The sequence below is a fragment of the Dermacentor variabilis genome, chromosome 4, assembly GCF_050947875.1.
Source record: "Dermacentor variabilis isolate Ectoservices chromosome 4, ASM5094787v1, whole genome shotgun sequence".
In the NCBI taxonomy this organism is placed as follows: Eukaryota; Metazoa; Arthropoda; class Arachnida; order Ixodida; family Ixodidae; genus Dermacentor; species Dermacentor variabilis.
In genome coordinates this window covers 145,836,670-145,854,917 of record NC_134571.1, presented here as the reverse complement: position 1 = coordinate 145,854,917, position 18,248 = coordinate 145,836,670, and the positions used below count along the sequence as shown (strand labels likewise).

Below are 18,248 nucleotides of genomic sequence, written 5' to 3'. Positions count from 1 at the left end.
CCGAGCGGTTAACTCCATTGATCCCTGAAAGAGAGAGAAAAAAATGGCGTGATAGTGTTGATGTCAAGAAAGAAGCGAAGTCCCGAAAAACTGTTATTCGGGTTATCTACTGACACTCCGATTTACCATTTCATGAGCATGGTAACTTAGTCGTGGTTATATTACTAACTGTACACCTATTCGCGCACGTCTCCAAGAGTTGCTTTCGCTTAGTCTGCGGCTTAAAGGGACCCTGAAACGCTTTTGACGATTTTCTACAAACGTATTGAGTCGTTAGAGTAGGTCCTTCTGATCATTAATTGGCACATCTAAGTGCTCCGCGTAAAGCGTGTAATTTATTATAAGGTTTTAAATATGCACATCGCTGCCGATCGCAGCGCACTGCTCGGCGGAATTTTAAGCCGCCCCTACCCATATGACCGAAATCACCCATACGACGTCAGTGGGGCGAGCTATCCGATTGGCTGACAAGGGCGCGTGATCGATAATTTTTCCACCTTTATGGTAAACAAATGATCTTCGTAATAGTTGGAATGTTAGTTAATTTGTTTTTATGAAAAGAAAGTAACATAAAGAGGATGCACAAGAATAATTTTTCAGTACACTTAAGCACTTCCGGCACACAGCATGTGTCGTCTGCTTGTGTTACAACGTACTCCATTTTGAAGAGAGCTCCGCGGTCAGAGTCGGTCTCAGTCTTTTCGCGAGCACTATGATTCGACTTCGTTGCCTTGTGGACTGCAAACGTAGCGACTGGCAATATGTCAAGCTGCGACATCGTGTCCCTCTGCAAGGCAGCGTACGAGCGAACTGGCTGCTGCGCATCGGACTGCCGCTATCCTATCGGCGCCAGGATTTGTGCGTTTGTGGCCATCACTTTACACCGGAAGATTACTAACGCAATAGCGTTTCCCGAGTCCGGTATTAGGGAAAACGCAAGCGCAAGGGGACAGAGTCTGGCCGCTTGACTTTGCCGTAACGGGATGAGCCATGAGATGAGCAGAAGGGCAAATGCAAATGGTCTGCACGGTGCAGCCACCTGGTGGCACAGAGCTCAACCATACACAGTAGCAGCAACGAAGTGTATTCTTCTTTGCTGCTGGTGTGTATTTTTCGCAGGAGTGTAATCATGAACACGTTGTTTTTATAAATGTTTAAAATGTTTTACACTTGGTTAGAGCAATATTAGCGCTTTGTTTGGCTGGTTAAACGCTGCACCAACAAGTGTATGGACCGTGCTGACCGATCAGGCCGCTCACGTACGTCTACGCTAAAGTTCCTTCATCAGCTTAAGTTTATGCCTACAGTCATTTGCCGAAATGACCAGCTTGCCTGTGGTTACCGGAATACAAGGCACGTTCCGCGCTACGACAGAATGCTCGCAACGCACGCTGCTTCGATATCTCTCGCTTGGGGTCGACGGCCAAGCGGCTAGCGGAGCGGTCTCGCGCGGGCGGAGGCAACCAAAACAACCGGAAGTGGACGATGTGACGTCGCATCGTGACGCTGAACCAGTGAAGGCGGAGCTTAGCCCCACTCGCTCGGCGAACGAGTTGAGGAGGAAAAGCATGGCTAGGGAGGAGGGTAGCTTCTAATCGCTTGTAGCTCCATTAATACGTAACGCTTCACTTAAATTGTGGTGCGAATGTTCTACTTAAGCTGTACCCTACGCGTCTACAAAATTTGTCCGAACCGTTTCAGGGGCCCTTTAAGGCCCGTTACGCACACAACATCGACCATCTATGCGTTTATACCGACGCAGCGCTCAGACTTGGCAGGAGGGGCGTTCCTGGAACGCCCGTCACAACGCCAATAACTCGGAATATTTTTGATGTGCATGCATTCAACTGGCGTACAGGTGCAGTAGAATGACGTCACCATTATGCTAAGAGACAACTACTACGGCGGAGCATTGTGAAATGAAAATCAAATAATACGTATCAAGTTTCTGGCTGAAAATAAAATAAAAAGTTACGGTTTAACTCGTCTCACGATGACTGGCGATGGAAATGAATAGCAATCGAGCAACGTAGCGACAGACCATATTCCTGAAGTCACGTTTATATAACACGTGTGGTGGTTACTATGAGACTTTCGTTGCTTCAACAATATGAGACACACTTCTATATCATCGCGCTTTGCTATGGCGCTCGCTTGCTACGGTTGCCCACGAGCAAGAAGGCATGACAAGGACTATATGACACCGACGCAGTCACGATTGAATGATGAAGAATGAATGATATCGATTGAATGGCACACGAGTAAAATGACGACGGCAACGGGACGATACATGAACAATGAGATGATGACGACTGTATGGCGACGATGGCGTAACGACGACAGTATGACGATAAACCGATGAAGAAGCGGGAATTACGATCATGGCACAAGAAAGACCGCATCACGACGACAGTATGACAACGAATGCATGAAATCGTCTGTGTGACGACGACGCAGTGAGGACGATGGCAGACGACGGTGACCTAATCACAATCAAATGACGACAGCATGATAACAATAGAATCACGAACAAGGAATGACGTTGATGGATAGACGAAGGTCCTATGATGACGGCGGCATCAGTACAATGGGATAACTATGCTGAAGTTATGACAATAATGAAACGACAACGGAACGACGACGGCACGACGCGAGTCGGATGTCGAAGTTATAATGCTGGCGATGAAACGACCGCAATCGAAGGCTGACAACGGTGTAACAATAAATGCATGCTGACGAATGTATGACGACGCCGCAGGGACGACGTTGGCAACAATGTAACGAGGACAATCCAATGACGCCGAGTCTATGATGACAATGGCGTGACAATGATTGTATCGCGATATCTACATGTATAAGACGACGATGGTGTCACGACGGCGGCATGACTGGACACAGGTGCACACAGGTCGTAATGCCACGACCACGACGGCATTACGACGATGGTGTACAATGGAAGCACGATAGCGACTGTCTGACGGTGATGGTAGGACAAGGGCGTCATAACTACCATTGCATGACGACAGCATGATTACGATACAATGAAAAAGAAAGATTGGTGTCGGTGGAACGAGGAAGGGGGTACAACGACGACATGACGACGATGGGATGACGTTACTGAAGCGATAAGAATGATAAACTACGGCGTGACGACGACGGCATGACGACGACTGTGGGATGACGATGGCGTGGCGAGAGTGGGATGACACAGCTGGAGTGATGATGATGCGACGACCACGACAGCTTGACGAACTCGAACACGTACCCAGTAGCCCTAGCTATTTGGACCACCGGGACTACTAGGTCGAAGTGCAGGGGTTTACAACGGCAGCTTCACGGTAGTCAGTGCACGAAGCTGCAATGAGAACGATTGAACGATCACGATGGCATCACAATGGTGGTGTGACAACGAATGAATGACTACTGTATGACAACGAAGGGTGACGACGACGGCATGACGACATAACGGCCACTGAGGCGTCGTGACGATGAACCGATACCTAGTGGCCCAAGCTATTAGAAAACTCGGGGCGCTGGGTCGGGATAGAAGGCGTGACAAAGACGACATGAGGAGAGTAGGATATCGCGAATCCGGAATGACGACGATTGAACGACCACGACACATCACAACCAGGAGTACTTACGCAGTGGCGCGTAAGTACTTCTGAACACCTGGACAACTTGGGTCACTGGGTCGGCCAATGAGGGTAGATAGATAGATAGATAGATAGATAGATAGATAGATAGATAGATAGATAGATAGATAGATAGATAGATAGATAGATAGATAGACTCAAAACGGCTGAACTAGCAGTGAATGTCATTGGCATTAATGATACGCACTAAGCTTGTGGCTGTAATTTTCACTCAGCGGCGGGGTACATAGTTCAGGGGCTCGTGTGGCCGCGATCATTCTCTTCCATCATCATCATAATCATCATCATCATCATCATCATCATCATCATCATCATCATCATCATCATCATCATCTTCTTCTTCTTCTTCTTCTTCTTCTTCTTCTTCTTCTTCTTTCTTCTTCATCATCATCATGGTTATGCCCACTGCTGGGCAAAAGCCTCTCCCACACTTCTCCAACTACCGTGGCCATGTACTAACTGTGGCCATGTTGTCACTGCAAACTTCCTAATCTCATCCGCCCACCTAACTTTCTGCCGCCCCCTGCTACGCTTCCCTTCCCTTGGAATCCAGTCCGTAACCCTTAATCACCATCGGTTATCTTCCCTCCTCATTACATGCCCTGCCCATGCCCATTTCTTTTTCATGATTTCAACTAAGATGTCATTAACTCGCGTTTGTTCCCTCACCAAATCTGCTCTTTTCTTATCCCTTAATGTTACACGCATCATTCTTCTTTCCGTAGCTCGTTGCGTCGTTCTCAAATTTAGTAGAACCCTTTGCGTAAGCCTCCAGGTTTCTGCCCCGTAGGTGAGTACTGGTAAGACACAGCTGGCTATACACTTTTCTTTTGAGGGATAATGGCAACCTGCTGTTCATGATCTGAGAATGCCTGCCAAACGCACCCCAGCCCATTCTTATTCTTCTGATTATTTAAGTCTCATGATGAGGATCCGCGGTCACTGGCTGTCCTAAGTAGATGTATTCCCTTACCACTTCCAGTGCCTTGCTACCTATCGTAAACTGCTGTTCTGTTCCGAGACTGTTAAACATTACTTTAGTTTTCTGCAGATTAATTTTTGGACCCACCCTTCTGCTTTGCCTCTCCAGGCCAGTGAGCATGCATTGCAATTTATCCCCCGAGTTACTAAGCAAGGCAATATCATCAGCGAATCGCAAGTTACTAAGGTATTCTCCATTAGCTCTTATCCCCAATTCTTCCCAATCCAGGTCTCTGAATACCTCCTGTAAACACGCTGTAGAAAGCATTGGAGAGATCGTGTCTCCCTACCTGACTCTTTATTGGGATTTTGTTGCTTTCTTTATGGAGGACTATGGTGACTGTGGAGCCATTATAGATATCTTTCAGCATTTTTACATACGGCTCGTGTACACTCTGATTCCGTATTGTCTCCATGACTGCTGAGGTTTCGACTGAATCAAACGCTTTCTCCTAATCAATGAAAGCTATATATAAGCGTTGGTTATATACCGCACATTTCTCTATCACCGGATTTAGAGCATGTATATGGTCTATTGTTGAGTAGCCTTCACGATTCTCTTCTCTAATCACAATTTATTCTCGTGTATTGATACTGTTAGCACCGAAAAAAATGTCACCCGCCACGGTTGCTCAGTGGCTATGGTGTCGGGCTGCTGAGGACGAGGTCGCGGGATCAACTCCTGGCCACGGTGGCCGCATTTCGTCGGGGTCGAAATGCGAAAACACCCGTGCACTTAGATTTAGGTGCGCGTTAAAAAATCCCAGGTGGTCAAAATTTCCGGAGTCCGCCACTACGGCGTGCCTCATAATCAGAAGGTGGTTTTGGCACGTAAACATCATAATTTAATTAATTAAACAAGGTCAATCAACCAATAAATCGAACAACCTGGTTGCGACTATGTCACCGACTGTAGCCCTGTCTGTGTAGACGGGGAACAGAAAATGGGACTTCTGTAGTGACTGTCTTTTTTATGAATACTTTGTTTGTTAATTGTTCTGAACTGTCTTTTTTAATTGTGTTAGACTGTTCACGCGTCTGTATCGGTTATACGAGCAAATGCCATCGGACATAGCAGCGAAGCTTGGGATGGCTAAATAATTACTGCAAACACAAAAACAAATTTTGTCTATGGCGTTTAAAAACAAGAAAAATAAGCATAATTAAATTTCGTCGTGCCTCGAGTGTACGGTATATTATTCGCTATATAATTGATGGTTGGAGCAATGCTGAAATGAATCATTTAAAACTTCCCGACGCAGGTAGCCAGATACTACTCTTCGAGATAAAATAATTGAAAAGGAGGAGATTATTGACACAGAAATCAAAATACGTAGTTAAGTATATTAGCCATATGTAATAATTACCTTTTAATCTAATCAGTGCATTGCACATATTGCTGTGTACGAATTTGAAGCCAGTAAATCTGCAAGGCACACGAAATAGAAGTAATATTTTAAGATGATACCACTTTAAATGTGCGCTATTTTAGAGTGCGCGAAGAAATGCATTATTGTTCCAGTTACTTTGTCGTACAATGCAAAAAAGACGTTTTGTTACAATGTGAGTGGAACAATGCATTGTCTCACAATTTCGAAGGTACTTCTTAGAAAACTCAAGCTCCATTCCAAGTTTGCTGCATGATAATACATCCTGAGAATTCACTAACTTGAAGAATTCGTAAATCGCAATCTGAAAATTAATTAGTTCAATATAATTCAGTGAACTCTTAATTCAGTGAATTCACTTTGATTTCTTCTTCAACTAATACTCGCCTCCTGGTTACAACTCAAGGATTAGAATCGTGCTATCTGCCCCAAGCAATTTTAAAAAATTCAGTGAACTAAAAAAAGAAACACTCGACAGAAAGAAGAAATTGCGGCACATAAGTATAGTTGATCACTGGCTTGCTAAACTTCAGAGTGCTATTTCTAGATGTGATCGTGAGGTTATGATGGTCCTGATCCACGAAGTTGCGTTTGCTTTGGTTCTCGCACAGCCAGCATGGCGGCTTGTGTGACTTATATCCCAGGCAACGCAGTCTAGAATAGCGGGATGTCTGGTCAGCTAACAGCGTGTACCCGTGTTTTAAACCGATGGGTGTCCGGCAGAGGGGATCGAACCACGCCCTTCCCGAGGCCCGAGCTGCATAGGTGTTCTACACCAAAAGCTACGTGTCCGTGCGTCGCGTTGCGGTCCCAAGTGATAGCAAGGTGCAGCATTGTGCTCGAGCTAGGTCGATATGGTTTTAGCAATAAGAGGAGTCTAAATGTTGGTGTGACAGAGCACGTCAGTGAACTGCCGCTGGTCAGAAGAAACGGCGCCCTGACGGCTACCAGGCATCTCACAGCGTTGGCGCGATCAAAAGTGCCGCCAGCGGCATTTTAGGCGTCATACGTCGCTGGTGCAGTAGGCGAGGTCGACGAAAAAGCTTTAGTCTTTTGTCAGCGACCAGTGGAAAGGCTAGGCAATTTCACCATGACCTTCACCGTCTGTTTCGCTCAGACCGATCACCAAGAAAGTGGAAGGAACCCTAGTCTATGTACGCACAGCGTCTATGCTAGCACCAATAGGCCCAGCGCAGTCTTGACTCAGTGGTAGAGCCGATTGAGGGAAACATGATGGTGCGCCTATTTGGCTTCCTCGTTTTTGCGGCCAAACGTTGTTTGTGTCGCTGGCTTCGGTGAGATCTACGCTCCACGACTGGACAGCGCATGCGCCGTCAAGACCGTCACAGCGCGGCGGCGGCGATGTCCTGAACCTCCAATGTAATGTACAAGTACAAGATAACGCTGGTCAAAGTCGATGAACACGAATAACGCCTGATTTGATGGTGCCACTTGCAGACTACGTAGATGAGGTTTGCTCCACGGCCCATATAGATCTCAGGAGCCTTCGATGGAGTTTCCTTAAGAAAAGACGTAAATTTAAACGGTTTGGTTCTGATAGGCTAACAAGACCAATTATCGAGTGCGGTAAAGCCAAACCTGGACCTCCATACCAAACGTAATTGCTTAAAATTGATAACATTTAAATGATTGGGCCGAGGTTTACTTGTGTTAATAAAAACCTGGAATATTGAAACAACGGCGCTGGCGATCCATCTTAGACATGGGCTGTCCACATCATCTCCGTCTTCTAAATTATATCAACATTACCATTCTCCATGTTAGCCTTCTAAACTAGCCCATCCTGCCTAGCTTATAATATTACGATAGGCATTATATGGACATTCCAAGCGAATTTTGGTCGTCATCGCCGCTGTCGATGTCAGCGTCGCCGTGAGGTTGCGCATTTATATAGGTATATGTATGTTATATGCAACGCCAGGCTATATTACATGCAGTATATATGCGGGCTATATTGCCATACCATTCTATCACTAAAGTTGCTGATGCCAGGTCTTACGTCCTTGACAAAATTGTTTCCGAGAAACTTGACTTAAAAATTAGAAGGACGAAACAAAAACACAGTTTGAACCTAAAAACTATGTAATTTTCTTAACGTGACTTTGCACTATCTCCGGGGTCGGCTCAGGAAAGAGGTTTGAAACATACCCGATGCGGAAAAGTTGTGGTAAGGTCACTAAGAAAGACATTGGCCTTAATTAATACATATAAATGAAATTGTCTGATGGCAGGATTTAAAGAGATGAACCCTAGCATAACAGCGTAATATAAAGCTTAAGTTTATTTCAATTCATAGTGCAACAGCAGCTACGAGTCTTACACTTTGTGTGATATTGTAAGATGTTATTATGGCATTCACTGCTTCACCTTGCGGGCGAAACTGTGAAATTGCGCTTGCTGTGTGACTGTTGCTTTCTGCATATACAATAGAAGTATGAAAATTTGCTATTTGTGCAGCACTCCCTTAAGTTTTATAGCCTTTTCTTTTTTTCATCCCTCTAATAACGTCGGTGTGGCCGATGATGTTAGTGAATTTAATGTGTAACTGAATCGTTTTTCAGTGTAGGTATCACATGCAGCAGCTGACTACTATTAGTGAAAACTCTAGAGAGTAACGATAATATGGATCTTAAGCTGAGCGTACATTATTTAAAATGCATGAATTATTATTTGCCTGGCCACGCATTTAGAACATGGGCTCTTGTCTCGATTCGCAAGCCTACCACGCATAAAATGAATAGAGGTTTTAGAAACACACGTTTTAAAAGTCCTACCGAAGTAAAGTTTTAGTATGGTGTTGACTGCGCTCTCGTTCATTTAGGTTTTTTGGCACCACTTATCATTTGGGATTCACCAAGCTCGAGGCGATACTTCCGCACAAAGTTGGCGACAGTGTACTTCACAATCAGCAATGCCAGCTTCACTTCCTACACAGCTGCGAGATCCTATGCCAAACGGAGCATACGCTAGCTTCTTCAGCGAGGCTTCGTTTTCAGGGGCAAACCTGCAGTCGCCGAGATGACAGCATTATCGAATGACCACAGCAATACCAGAAACCATAATGCGGAGGGAACGTGTTAAGTTGCCTCCTAATTAACCTGTCATCTCAACTCTTGTAATGCAAGTGAAAACGCTCGTGTACTTAAATTTGGCCGCACATTAGGAACCCTAACTGCACATATAATTATGACAGAATTCAGATTTTTATAAAGTTTACTTTGCCATTTTGATCTGCCGTTGGAGGAAGTATAAAGTAATTTCCTGCTGTTATGTGAAAGCACGCCATAACTAGATACCAACGAGTTTGCTCACGCGAATCCTTTTTCAAAAAGAGGCGGAACAGTTTTTTAAGACATGTTTTATCTCGTAAAACAGAGCACCTTTCTGGATAGAACTGTTCGGCATTGAGCCAGAACTGTGGATTCGTATGCAGATGGTACGTCGACAGCACAAAGCACATTCCAGCCTTGTACTTCATTCCTTTGTACTCGAAGTCTTCCTTGGCTTTTCTCGTCACAAATCTGCATCACTGACAATAGAGCGTTATCACCAAGTTTAACAGAAGCTCGTAAACACATAATAATAAAAATTGTGCGATATCAAATTCAATGTCTTGGCATTCCGTTTTGCCTGTGGTCACGCGGCAAAACCAGAACTTGAAACAAAATAATAAGTTATTGATATATTTAAACTCACTTTAGTTTAGGCAATTAGAATGCGACAAAGTGACCGGTTAGGTTTGTGTAAATGTTGAACTTTATACTAGCTGAATTAGCACTACAGTTTCCCGCCACAATTGTAAACACAATGTATCCGCTGTTTTGTCCCGTATAGGCTTTCGCTGATGGAACGTCCACGAACAAAACACGTCTGAGCTGCATGTCCACCCGCTGCGATGGCTTATTTGGTAGCTGAGCACGAGGTTGCGGGTGCGAGTTCCGACCAAGATGGCTGCATTTTGATGTTGGTAAATACGCAAGCACTGGTGTACCGGGCTTCGGGTGCATGTTAAAGAAACTTAGGCGGTTAAAAGTTGTTCCGGGGCCTATCCGCTTCTGCGTCCCTCATACTCTAGATGTTAAGGGCCACAATTTATGATTATTTGTTTATATTCATATCTGCACACTGCAGTAGAATATGCACTCATTGTAATCACTCCGCTATTTCGTGTTTACGTGCTAGTGAGATGAGAGTTGCCGCAAACCAGCCGGAACACGCGTGATACCTGTATTGACAAACTATAGCAAGATAAAGCTTTGTTTTTTTTTCTTCAAGCAACGCTAAAAAGATTACAGATAGAAAATGTGAAACCTCAGCCGCCTTCTTTGTAAAATTGCTATTTTGCTATGCTACATTTTACTGTGAATGGAAGATGAAATTAAAGAAGTTCCTGACGGGGAATTGAATTAAGTTTCAAATCGTATGCATCTCGCTGAATTCGAATTTCAGCCCGGAGGGGTGAGATGCTATTGGGGCGTAAAGCCAACCTCGTGCGTGTCACTTCCATGGGGATGCGCAGTGACATATTGACGTTTTCCCTAAACAAAGTAACTTTTTTAGTCCAGCATTCAAACGTTTTGTCTGCAAAAAGCAGCTAGGACGGGAAAGAAAATAACTAATTTGACGAAGCAGTAGAGGACCGGAAATCCTCTCCAAGCTACTTTAAAATAGAAAGGAAGCTTCCCGTTCGTGAAGTCGCAGGTTCTGAAGTGTAAACACAGTACTCATGTAAAGAACAGCGCCATATCGTCTAACCACAGATGGCTCAAACTATTGTGCATTCTGGCGCTGTCATATAGTTTCTGCAGGCCATGAGGCTACCACTATAGATCTATGACTTCAGCGCCTGCACTTGGGAAGGGAGCTCAAACGCAGGCGCACCCACAAATTGATCAGCTTGGCTTAGCACCAAACATTCTAATTAGGGACAGCGATGATAAATAAGACGAGGGCAATTATTAATAATAATAAATTAATGAATGGTAATAAATTAATAAATAAAATAGACATAACGTAGTGCGTATTTCATCTCATAGTAGAGCTTTTGAGGAGAAATCACCCCTTTCTAATGGCGGAGGCTGTTTGCTCGATATGAAAGGGACAGCGAAATAAAGTCGGATCAATCTAGCATGAGTGAGTTTTCGACTAAAACATACGACTTTTATGCCTGATAAGTCATACACTTTAACAGTTATTTATGTTCAGTTGTGCTTAGTATTGCATGCATAGCGTCATTCACGGTAACTACAGCGGATCGACTGTCTCACCCCTTGTTTGTGAGTGGTTCGTAATAAGACCAAGCTTGGCTCGCACTACAAGGACGTAGGACGGAAGTGCGCTCTTGGAAGGCTCAAAAATCAAAACTCATACTTCATATAAAAACGTCGATAGACTACTCGTGCTCTGCTAAAGGAACTGAGGTCTTGTACCATGATTTCACTTTCGATAACTTCTTACTGCAGCACAAAAAAGTAAGACTAAGTATTTTATATCGGTAACCTCTCCAAAAACCCATAAAATCTCTGAAGTCGTGTTTCAAGAGATCCCTGAGTCTATCTCACAAGAAACGAAATTCGTTCAAGTTACGTACAACAGTCCCGGAGGATACAGCCTCAGCGTCTCGTTCACAACATAACCGAGGTACTTCAGCTTCTGCATAACGATTTCGTAGTCTAGCGTACCCTAGAATGCAAAAAAAGAACGAGAAACAGTATGACACCGCGCGGGAGAATTATTGAGCCGTAACACGATATTTTAAATCTAGCCTGTTCTAAGTTTTTCTATGCTCTGAATTCCGACAGAATCGTATGTCATTGAACAACCGTTGTTTCTTGATGGTTCTGATCGATCACTTGTCTATATTCAAGAACACAAGCACCAATATAAGCTTAGCAGGCAAGCTCCTAAAACTTGCTACCATATTTACGGTGTCGAATATTAATTTCATTGCCGCATGCCTTGCGTCTGTTTCTAAACTCAACACCTATAAATGCATAGGTTTGGCTCGATTTAAAAAATTGAGTGAGACCTTCTTTGAGGTTTAACGCTGCAAGAACCTAAGGCATACCAGTGAGTACAATCAACGCACACACTCCTTATGAAGCTCGCGTCTCTCATATGTAACGGTTTCTTTGATGTCTTAGTTCTAATTCAACTGATTTAACTTAATCTATCCACGATGGTTGACAAGTTATTTAGCCGTTATTGCGATGCGAACACATAAAAGTGATCATGAAACATGCTACACTTTTCACACGAGCTGATCTATACCATGCACTAATAAGAGGGTATACGTATTTGTTAGCGTTATTATTCAAAACCGAAATCAAATGAAATAGGAATTTTTCTTGTTAAGCACCTGGCATGGAATTTCATAGTCTACTACGCAAACATTTCCACTTTTTAATTTCTTTCAATTCCATGTACGAGTGTCTCACTAATTCTTTACATTTCTTGCATATCCCGTTCTCAGAAGCCCCTTCCTTCCTACATATCACCTTTCTGACCTCTGTTTTCTTTGACCATTGAAATGTTTACAGTGAGTTTTAAACGATGGTTTATTAACTGCAAAAAAAAATAATAATCATACGCTGGCATTGTAGCATTTTCTTTGTTTAACGCTACAGTTATTCCTACTGCTTTTTAGTCTGTGTGATCAGTTTACCGAACTCCATGCCAACAACAACCATGAGAAGCGTAATAAAAACAGCAGCACTTGAAATAACCGATTCAAACAAAAGAAAAAAAATCTACAAAAATGAATTAAGAGTAAGAAAGAAGAACAGCTCGCATTATTAATTAGTAATCTATGTGTTCATGCAGCAGATTCCGCATTCAAACAGCTGAAGAACGTACCATTTGAGACAGGGCTTCTAGAACTTCTTCGCGGACTCTTTTTTGAATATCGGGATACTTTGCAAGTGCAAAGGCGATGTAGCTCCATGTTGCGGCCATGCTGTCGAAACTGCGTGAAGAGTGAGACAATTGTTGTAGAAGGCTAGGGCTACAGCATGAAGCAGAAACTCCGTTTCTTATATTCGAGTTTGGTGTATCGTTATGAGGCTTGTGAACATTATAGGAGAGCGGAGTTTATTGAGTGATTAGAGGCAGAAAGCGTCACAGTGTCTAACACTAACAAAGCACAGTTTTCTTACACCGAACACGACACCAAACATTTCATGAAGAAGACATTGTCCTTGTATATGATATTAACTTAGGGGAGTTGTAGCATTCTACTTCTGATTATTGTTATTAATTGTGTATTAGTAGCGTTAGATCTGCCTACGCTGCGATGAATTCGATGGCACGTCTATTCGCACACTTTAATGTACGCATTCGTAACCGTCCTGCGAGTTTGTTTCGTTTTTGTTACCTTTTAACGCGACAGCGTTAAGGAGTGCGTTTCGCAGAAAAACCGGTGTCGTCGGTGTCGGCGTCAGCGGCGTTGGCCGTGAGCGATAAATCGCAGTAGGCACTCCATAAATAAAAAAACACCTTGCAAGATCGGCTGGTGGGAATCGAACCAGGGTCTCCGGGGTGTGAGACGGAGGCGCTACCACTCAGCCACGAGTTTATTTCTTTAATTACCGGCTTGGCAAAAGAAAATACAATGTGAGTATTACATGGCCATAAAAAACAACTAGTCAATGCTGGATCAGTGTGGTGTGATAAGAACGACGTAGGCTAGTCACTTTGTCCAAAGCACTTAGCGAATCAGGAGGATCACTCTGTGCACAGAAAAATTCGCGTATATATAACACACTTTCAATGAAATATTCATGTGCTGGGGCCTGAATAATGCGCTCATGTCTAATATCCATACGCGTTCGCCACACACTGTGCATGCACAGAAGCATTAACAGATCGACAGGCACTCCCTCTGGTTCCGCGCATGGCAGGAAGCGTATTCCGAAAGCACTTAACGGCAATTCCTTTTTAAGGCTACGTTTTAGAATATCCCACAAAAACACTGCGTCATGACAGTCCAAAAAGATATGCTCAATCGTCTCCGGTTTTTTGCATATAAAGCAATTCACAGACCAACGTACAAAAATGCCTTTGCTTTGCAGCCAAGGTTTCACTGGGAGAATGCCTGTATGTAGTTGAAAAAAGAAAGATTTAACAGAAGCTCTTACCGGCATTCGCTTAACTCTCTTAAGAACATCTCGTTCTGAACCTAAAACAAATACTGTACGGTACAACGGTACAGGCAAGAATACATCAACAAGATCTTTGTACAACTTCTTACTAGTAACAACGGCCAGATATTCACTAGAAAATCTTGCTTTTAGTATTCGTAAAGACGCGACCACTTCACGCAAACAAGCACTTAAAGGCATTGGACCCGTATAAATGGACGACACTACATAATCAGGCAATGAATCACGCAGTCTAGCTTGAATCATTGTTCTCAGAAAAGCATCCTTTTGATCACGCAAAAAAAGAAACCTGCTTACAATCTGTTTGAGGAACAAATGTGACAACCCCAGCCATGACATTCAACGCATGACATTCAACACTCTATGGAACAAATTACTACGACTTGTACGTTCCCATGTTGAGGCCCAAATAAACATCGCAAATACTCTATGCAGCTTTTGCACAGACATCCTCGTCAGACATAAAGCTTGCATCACATAAAAGATTTTCGCGACTAAAAACAAATTACACACTGTGGCTCTTGCAAACATTGAAAATCTATGCCCTCCCCATTTGCCGGTCTGGGTTTCCATTCGCACTACTTCATTGTCCCAATATTCTTTGCTATCTCGATAATGTTCGAGGGGGACACCTAGGTAGGTGCCTGGAGTTGTCGCCCATTGCATGTTACAAAAAGTCTCAGGCTTGTATTGCCTATCCCCATGCCAAAAACCAAGACACTTGTTCCAGTTGATAGAACTTCCACTTGCAGTACAAAATTTTACAGCCTCTTGTACAACTGCTTTAACACTGTCATGGTCCGTACAAAACACTGCTACATCATCAGCATATGCTAAAACTCGAACTTCAGTTTTATGAAAAGTGTAACCCCGAATGTTTGGGCACTTCAGCAGCCGCAAACAAAAGGGCTCGAGGTAGAGAGCGAAAAGCAGGGGGGATAAAGGGCAGCCTTGTCTCACATACGACAGCACAGGAATACCATCACTTAACTGCCTATTAATTATCAGCTTCGCTATACAACCATTGCACATCATTTTAGCACCTTCTGTAATAACAGTTCCAACATTGACATGGTCTAGGATCGAGAACAGAACTTCGTGTACGACTTTATCGAACACCTTGTGCAGATCTAATTGCAACATGGCCACGCGCCCATACATTCCGTCACAGCATTCAAGGACTGTTCTAGCTGTGTGAACATTGGTAAAGATTGACCTGCCTTTTATGCCACCTGTCTGATGTGGCCCTACAAGTGACTTAATAACACTTTGAAGGCGTCGAGCTAAAATCTTCATGAATATCTTATAGTCCACGTTTGTTGGACTGATGGGACGGTACGATTCAACAGACTGTAACTTAATCGGATCATTCGTTTTAGGAATTAGTACTACGTGGGACGCTCGGAAGGATGGAGGACTTGCTTTCAATTCATAGAATTCGCTAATCAGCCTTTCAAGTGCGACTGCCATTTCTGTTCTAAAGGCTTTATATAGAGATGCACCGAGACCGTCTGGCCCAGGCGACATGTTTGAACTAAGCTTCAGAATCGCTGATTCAATTTCTTCAGCCGTAATACTGGCTTCTAGAGCGTGCACAAGGTCATCCTCTAATCTCGGCATCAGCGATAGGAATTCTGTTCTGAAGTAGTCAGTGTCCGGAATATTAAGGCTGAAAATATCTGTGTAATGTTCGACGAATGCCTGCTTGATTATTTCTCTTCGATTTGTGATTTCGTTTTGATAGCATATTCCCGTTATCTCTTTCGACAAAGCGTGCCTTTTTTCATCACTGAGCGCGCGTTTGGTAGGCGTCTCTCCGGACCACAGTTTCTCGTTACGCGCCCTTATCACTGCGCCACGGTACATTTCTTCGTCTGTTGCTTCGAGCTTTGTTTTAGTCTCTTTAATTTCTTTCGTGAACAATCCCGGTTCGTAGCACTCCGTACTTAGCATAAAATCTAGGGCACTCTGCAGCTCTTTAACTCGTTGTTTTTCTTTTCGCAGGAGCGCACATGATCTATCAATAGCGGCTATTTTAATATCACATTTGAACTGCTCCCATACTTGCATAAAACTTCCGGAGTTACTTCGCAGCATGTTAGCTATATAATCCTTGAGTTTAGTCACGTACTCTTCATCTTCCAGTAATTTATCATTAAACTTCCACAAGTCCCAATTAAATTTTGCAGCTATTCTCTTCGTACCGATTGTAACCATGACTAGGCAGTGATCACTAAAAGAGACATAGATCGTCTGGTAGTCAGAACATAACAGCGAACATTCGACAGGAACATATATACGGTCCAATCTAGCATGACTGCCTCCCTGAAAGTGAGTGTACATTGCCTGGCCTTCATGCGTCGATATCAAGCCTACATCTTCAAGGTCGTGCTCACCTACAATTTCAGAAAGTAACTCGGCGCTCCGATCTCGAAAGGAACGGTTTGTTGTCCTATCCTCTGGTCTACAGACGCAATTGAAATCACCAAGCAAGATCACCCGCCTTTCAGTAAGCAGGACAGGCTTCACCTGTCGGAAGAAACTCTCCCTTTCAGCAATTGCATTCGGAGCGTATACACACACAGCTCTCCAAGCCACTCCATCCGATTCAAAATCACACATTACTAGACGCCCACTTTCACACGAGAACACAGTATCGACAGCCCCAATGCCATTTCCTAAAAAAATAACGCAACCACCCGCTCTTCCAACACCATGACATACGCAAACGCTGTATCTGCTACGATAGGCCACTACCATTGTGTCTGTTTGTTCTTCGTCTTCAATTTTAGTTTCCTGAACCGCGAGCAAATCTATTTCGTTTTCTAGCAGAAGGCGGCTCAGTTGCAGTTGCCTTCTACGCGCCGACAGGCCCCTTACATTAAGCGTAGCAACACGTAGGCTGGACGTGAGGTTGGTAGCCATTTAAGGAAAAGGGAGACGCCGATCAGTCTACTCACACATCAAACAGGGTGAATCCACATCCATTAAGGCGTTTGAGCTTAGTACTGACCCGATCAAAGACCGGGCTTCAACCGTTGTGGCAAAAGAAGCCTCCGCTAAGGCGGAGGGAGAGCAGACGCAGTACTGCGTTCCGGTGGCAATTTCGGTTTGGGCTTGAACGGTCCGCGGCGCGTTGCAGGTGCCTTCGGCGGAGGCTCCTCACAGCGTTCACCGACCAATCTCGGTTCCTGACTATCCGAATCCTCGTGAGCCTGTTTATCTGGCACACTTGTCGCTGCGGGCATCTCGGTATCGGCGTCTTCCTGGTTGTCGCCCTGCTGCCCAGTCGTAACCAGGCTTACAGCAGTCACGCTATCCGCTTTTTCCGGAAGGAACGCTGGCTTTGATGCGACGGCCGGCTGGGTTTGGTCCTTACCGGCTTGGCTGGTATCTGCAAGGGGTGCGGGAGCGGTTCCCTTGGATGTTGGCTCCTTGGTAGCATCATCTCCCCCACTTCTGTGGGTTGCTTCGACCGCGTCTGCTTCATCCATGATGTGTTCGGCCGCTTCATCACTTCGTGCCTGGCCCGTAACATTAGCGTAGCTACGCACGCACTGGCTCTCATCGTGACCGAAACGCCGGCATAGCCCGCAGCGTGGCACCCGACACTCACGGCGTATATGTCCTTTTCCACGGCACCGAAGGCAGAGCGGATCCCTACCAGGAACATGGACGAGAGCAACGTCCTCACCAAAACGCAACTGATGGGGCAAGTCCTCGATGGTAACACCCACCTTCAGTTTCAGTGTCCCCGACCGTGTTGTTGAAGCCTTGTCGACGCAGCCTTTAACCTTCCATTTATCGCGGGTTATTTCAGTCACTTTTCCGAACGCTGCTAATGCCACTCGCACGTCGTCGTCTTGCACACCGTGGAGCAGCCAAAACAGCTTCAGCCTGACGCGTTGGTTAGTCGGGTCAATAACCACGCAGCGGTGGTCTTTCACATTGAAAGCTTCGGCCTGCAGAATCTTTGTCTTCGCTCCTTCGCTGTTGAAAGTAACGGCCCACAGGTGGTTCATCTGATATGCCGCAAGGGCAAC

At 44.5% G+C, this 18,248-nt stretch overlaps 1 protein-coding gene across 1 annotated transcript; it reads right to left on the bottom strand.

Moving 5' to 3' along the window:
- Positions 1-8,912: 8,912 nt before the first annotated feature.
- Positions 8,913-17,607, bottom strand: LOC142577998 (cytochrome P450 3A2-like). Its single transcript, XM_075687425.1, has 5 exons — positions 17,166-17,607; positions 12,902-13,010; positions 11,637-11,728; positions 9,427-9,575; positions 8,913-9,050 (listed from the first exon to the last, which is right to left on the bottom strand). The coding sequence occupies exons 2-4, from the start codon at positions 12,998-13,000 to the stop codon at positions 9,560-9,562; spliced, it is 207 nt and encodes a 68-aa protein (XP_075543540.1). The 5' UTR covers positions 13,001-13,010; positions 17,166-17,607; the 3' UTR covers positions 8,913-9,050; positions 9,427-9,559.
- Between the last annotated feature and the right edge of the window lie 641 nt (positions 17,608-18,248).

Coding starts and splice junctions, on each gene's coding strand:
- LOC142577998 (XM_075687425.1), bottom strand. CDS start 13,000: ATGGCCGCAACATGGAGCTACATCGCCTTTGCACTTGCAAAGTATCCC. Junction 11,729..12,901: donor TAGAAGCCCTGTCTCAAATG/GTACGTTCTTCA, acceptor TTTGCATTCTAG/GGTACGCTAGACTACGAAAT.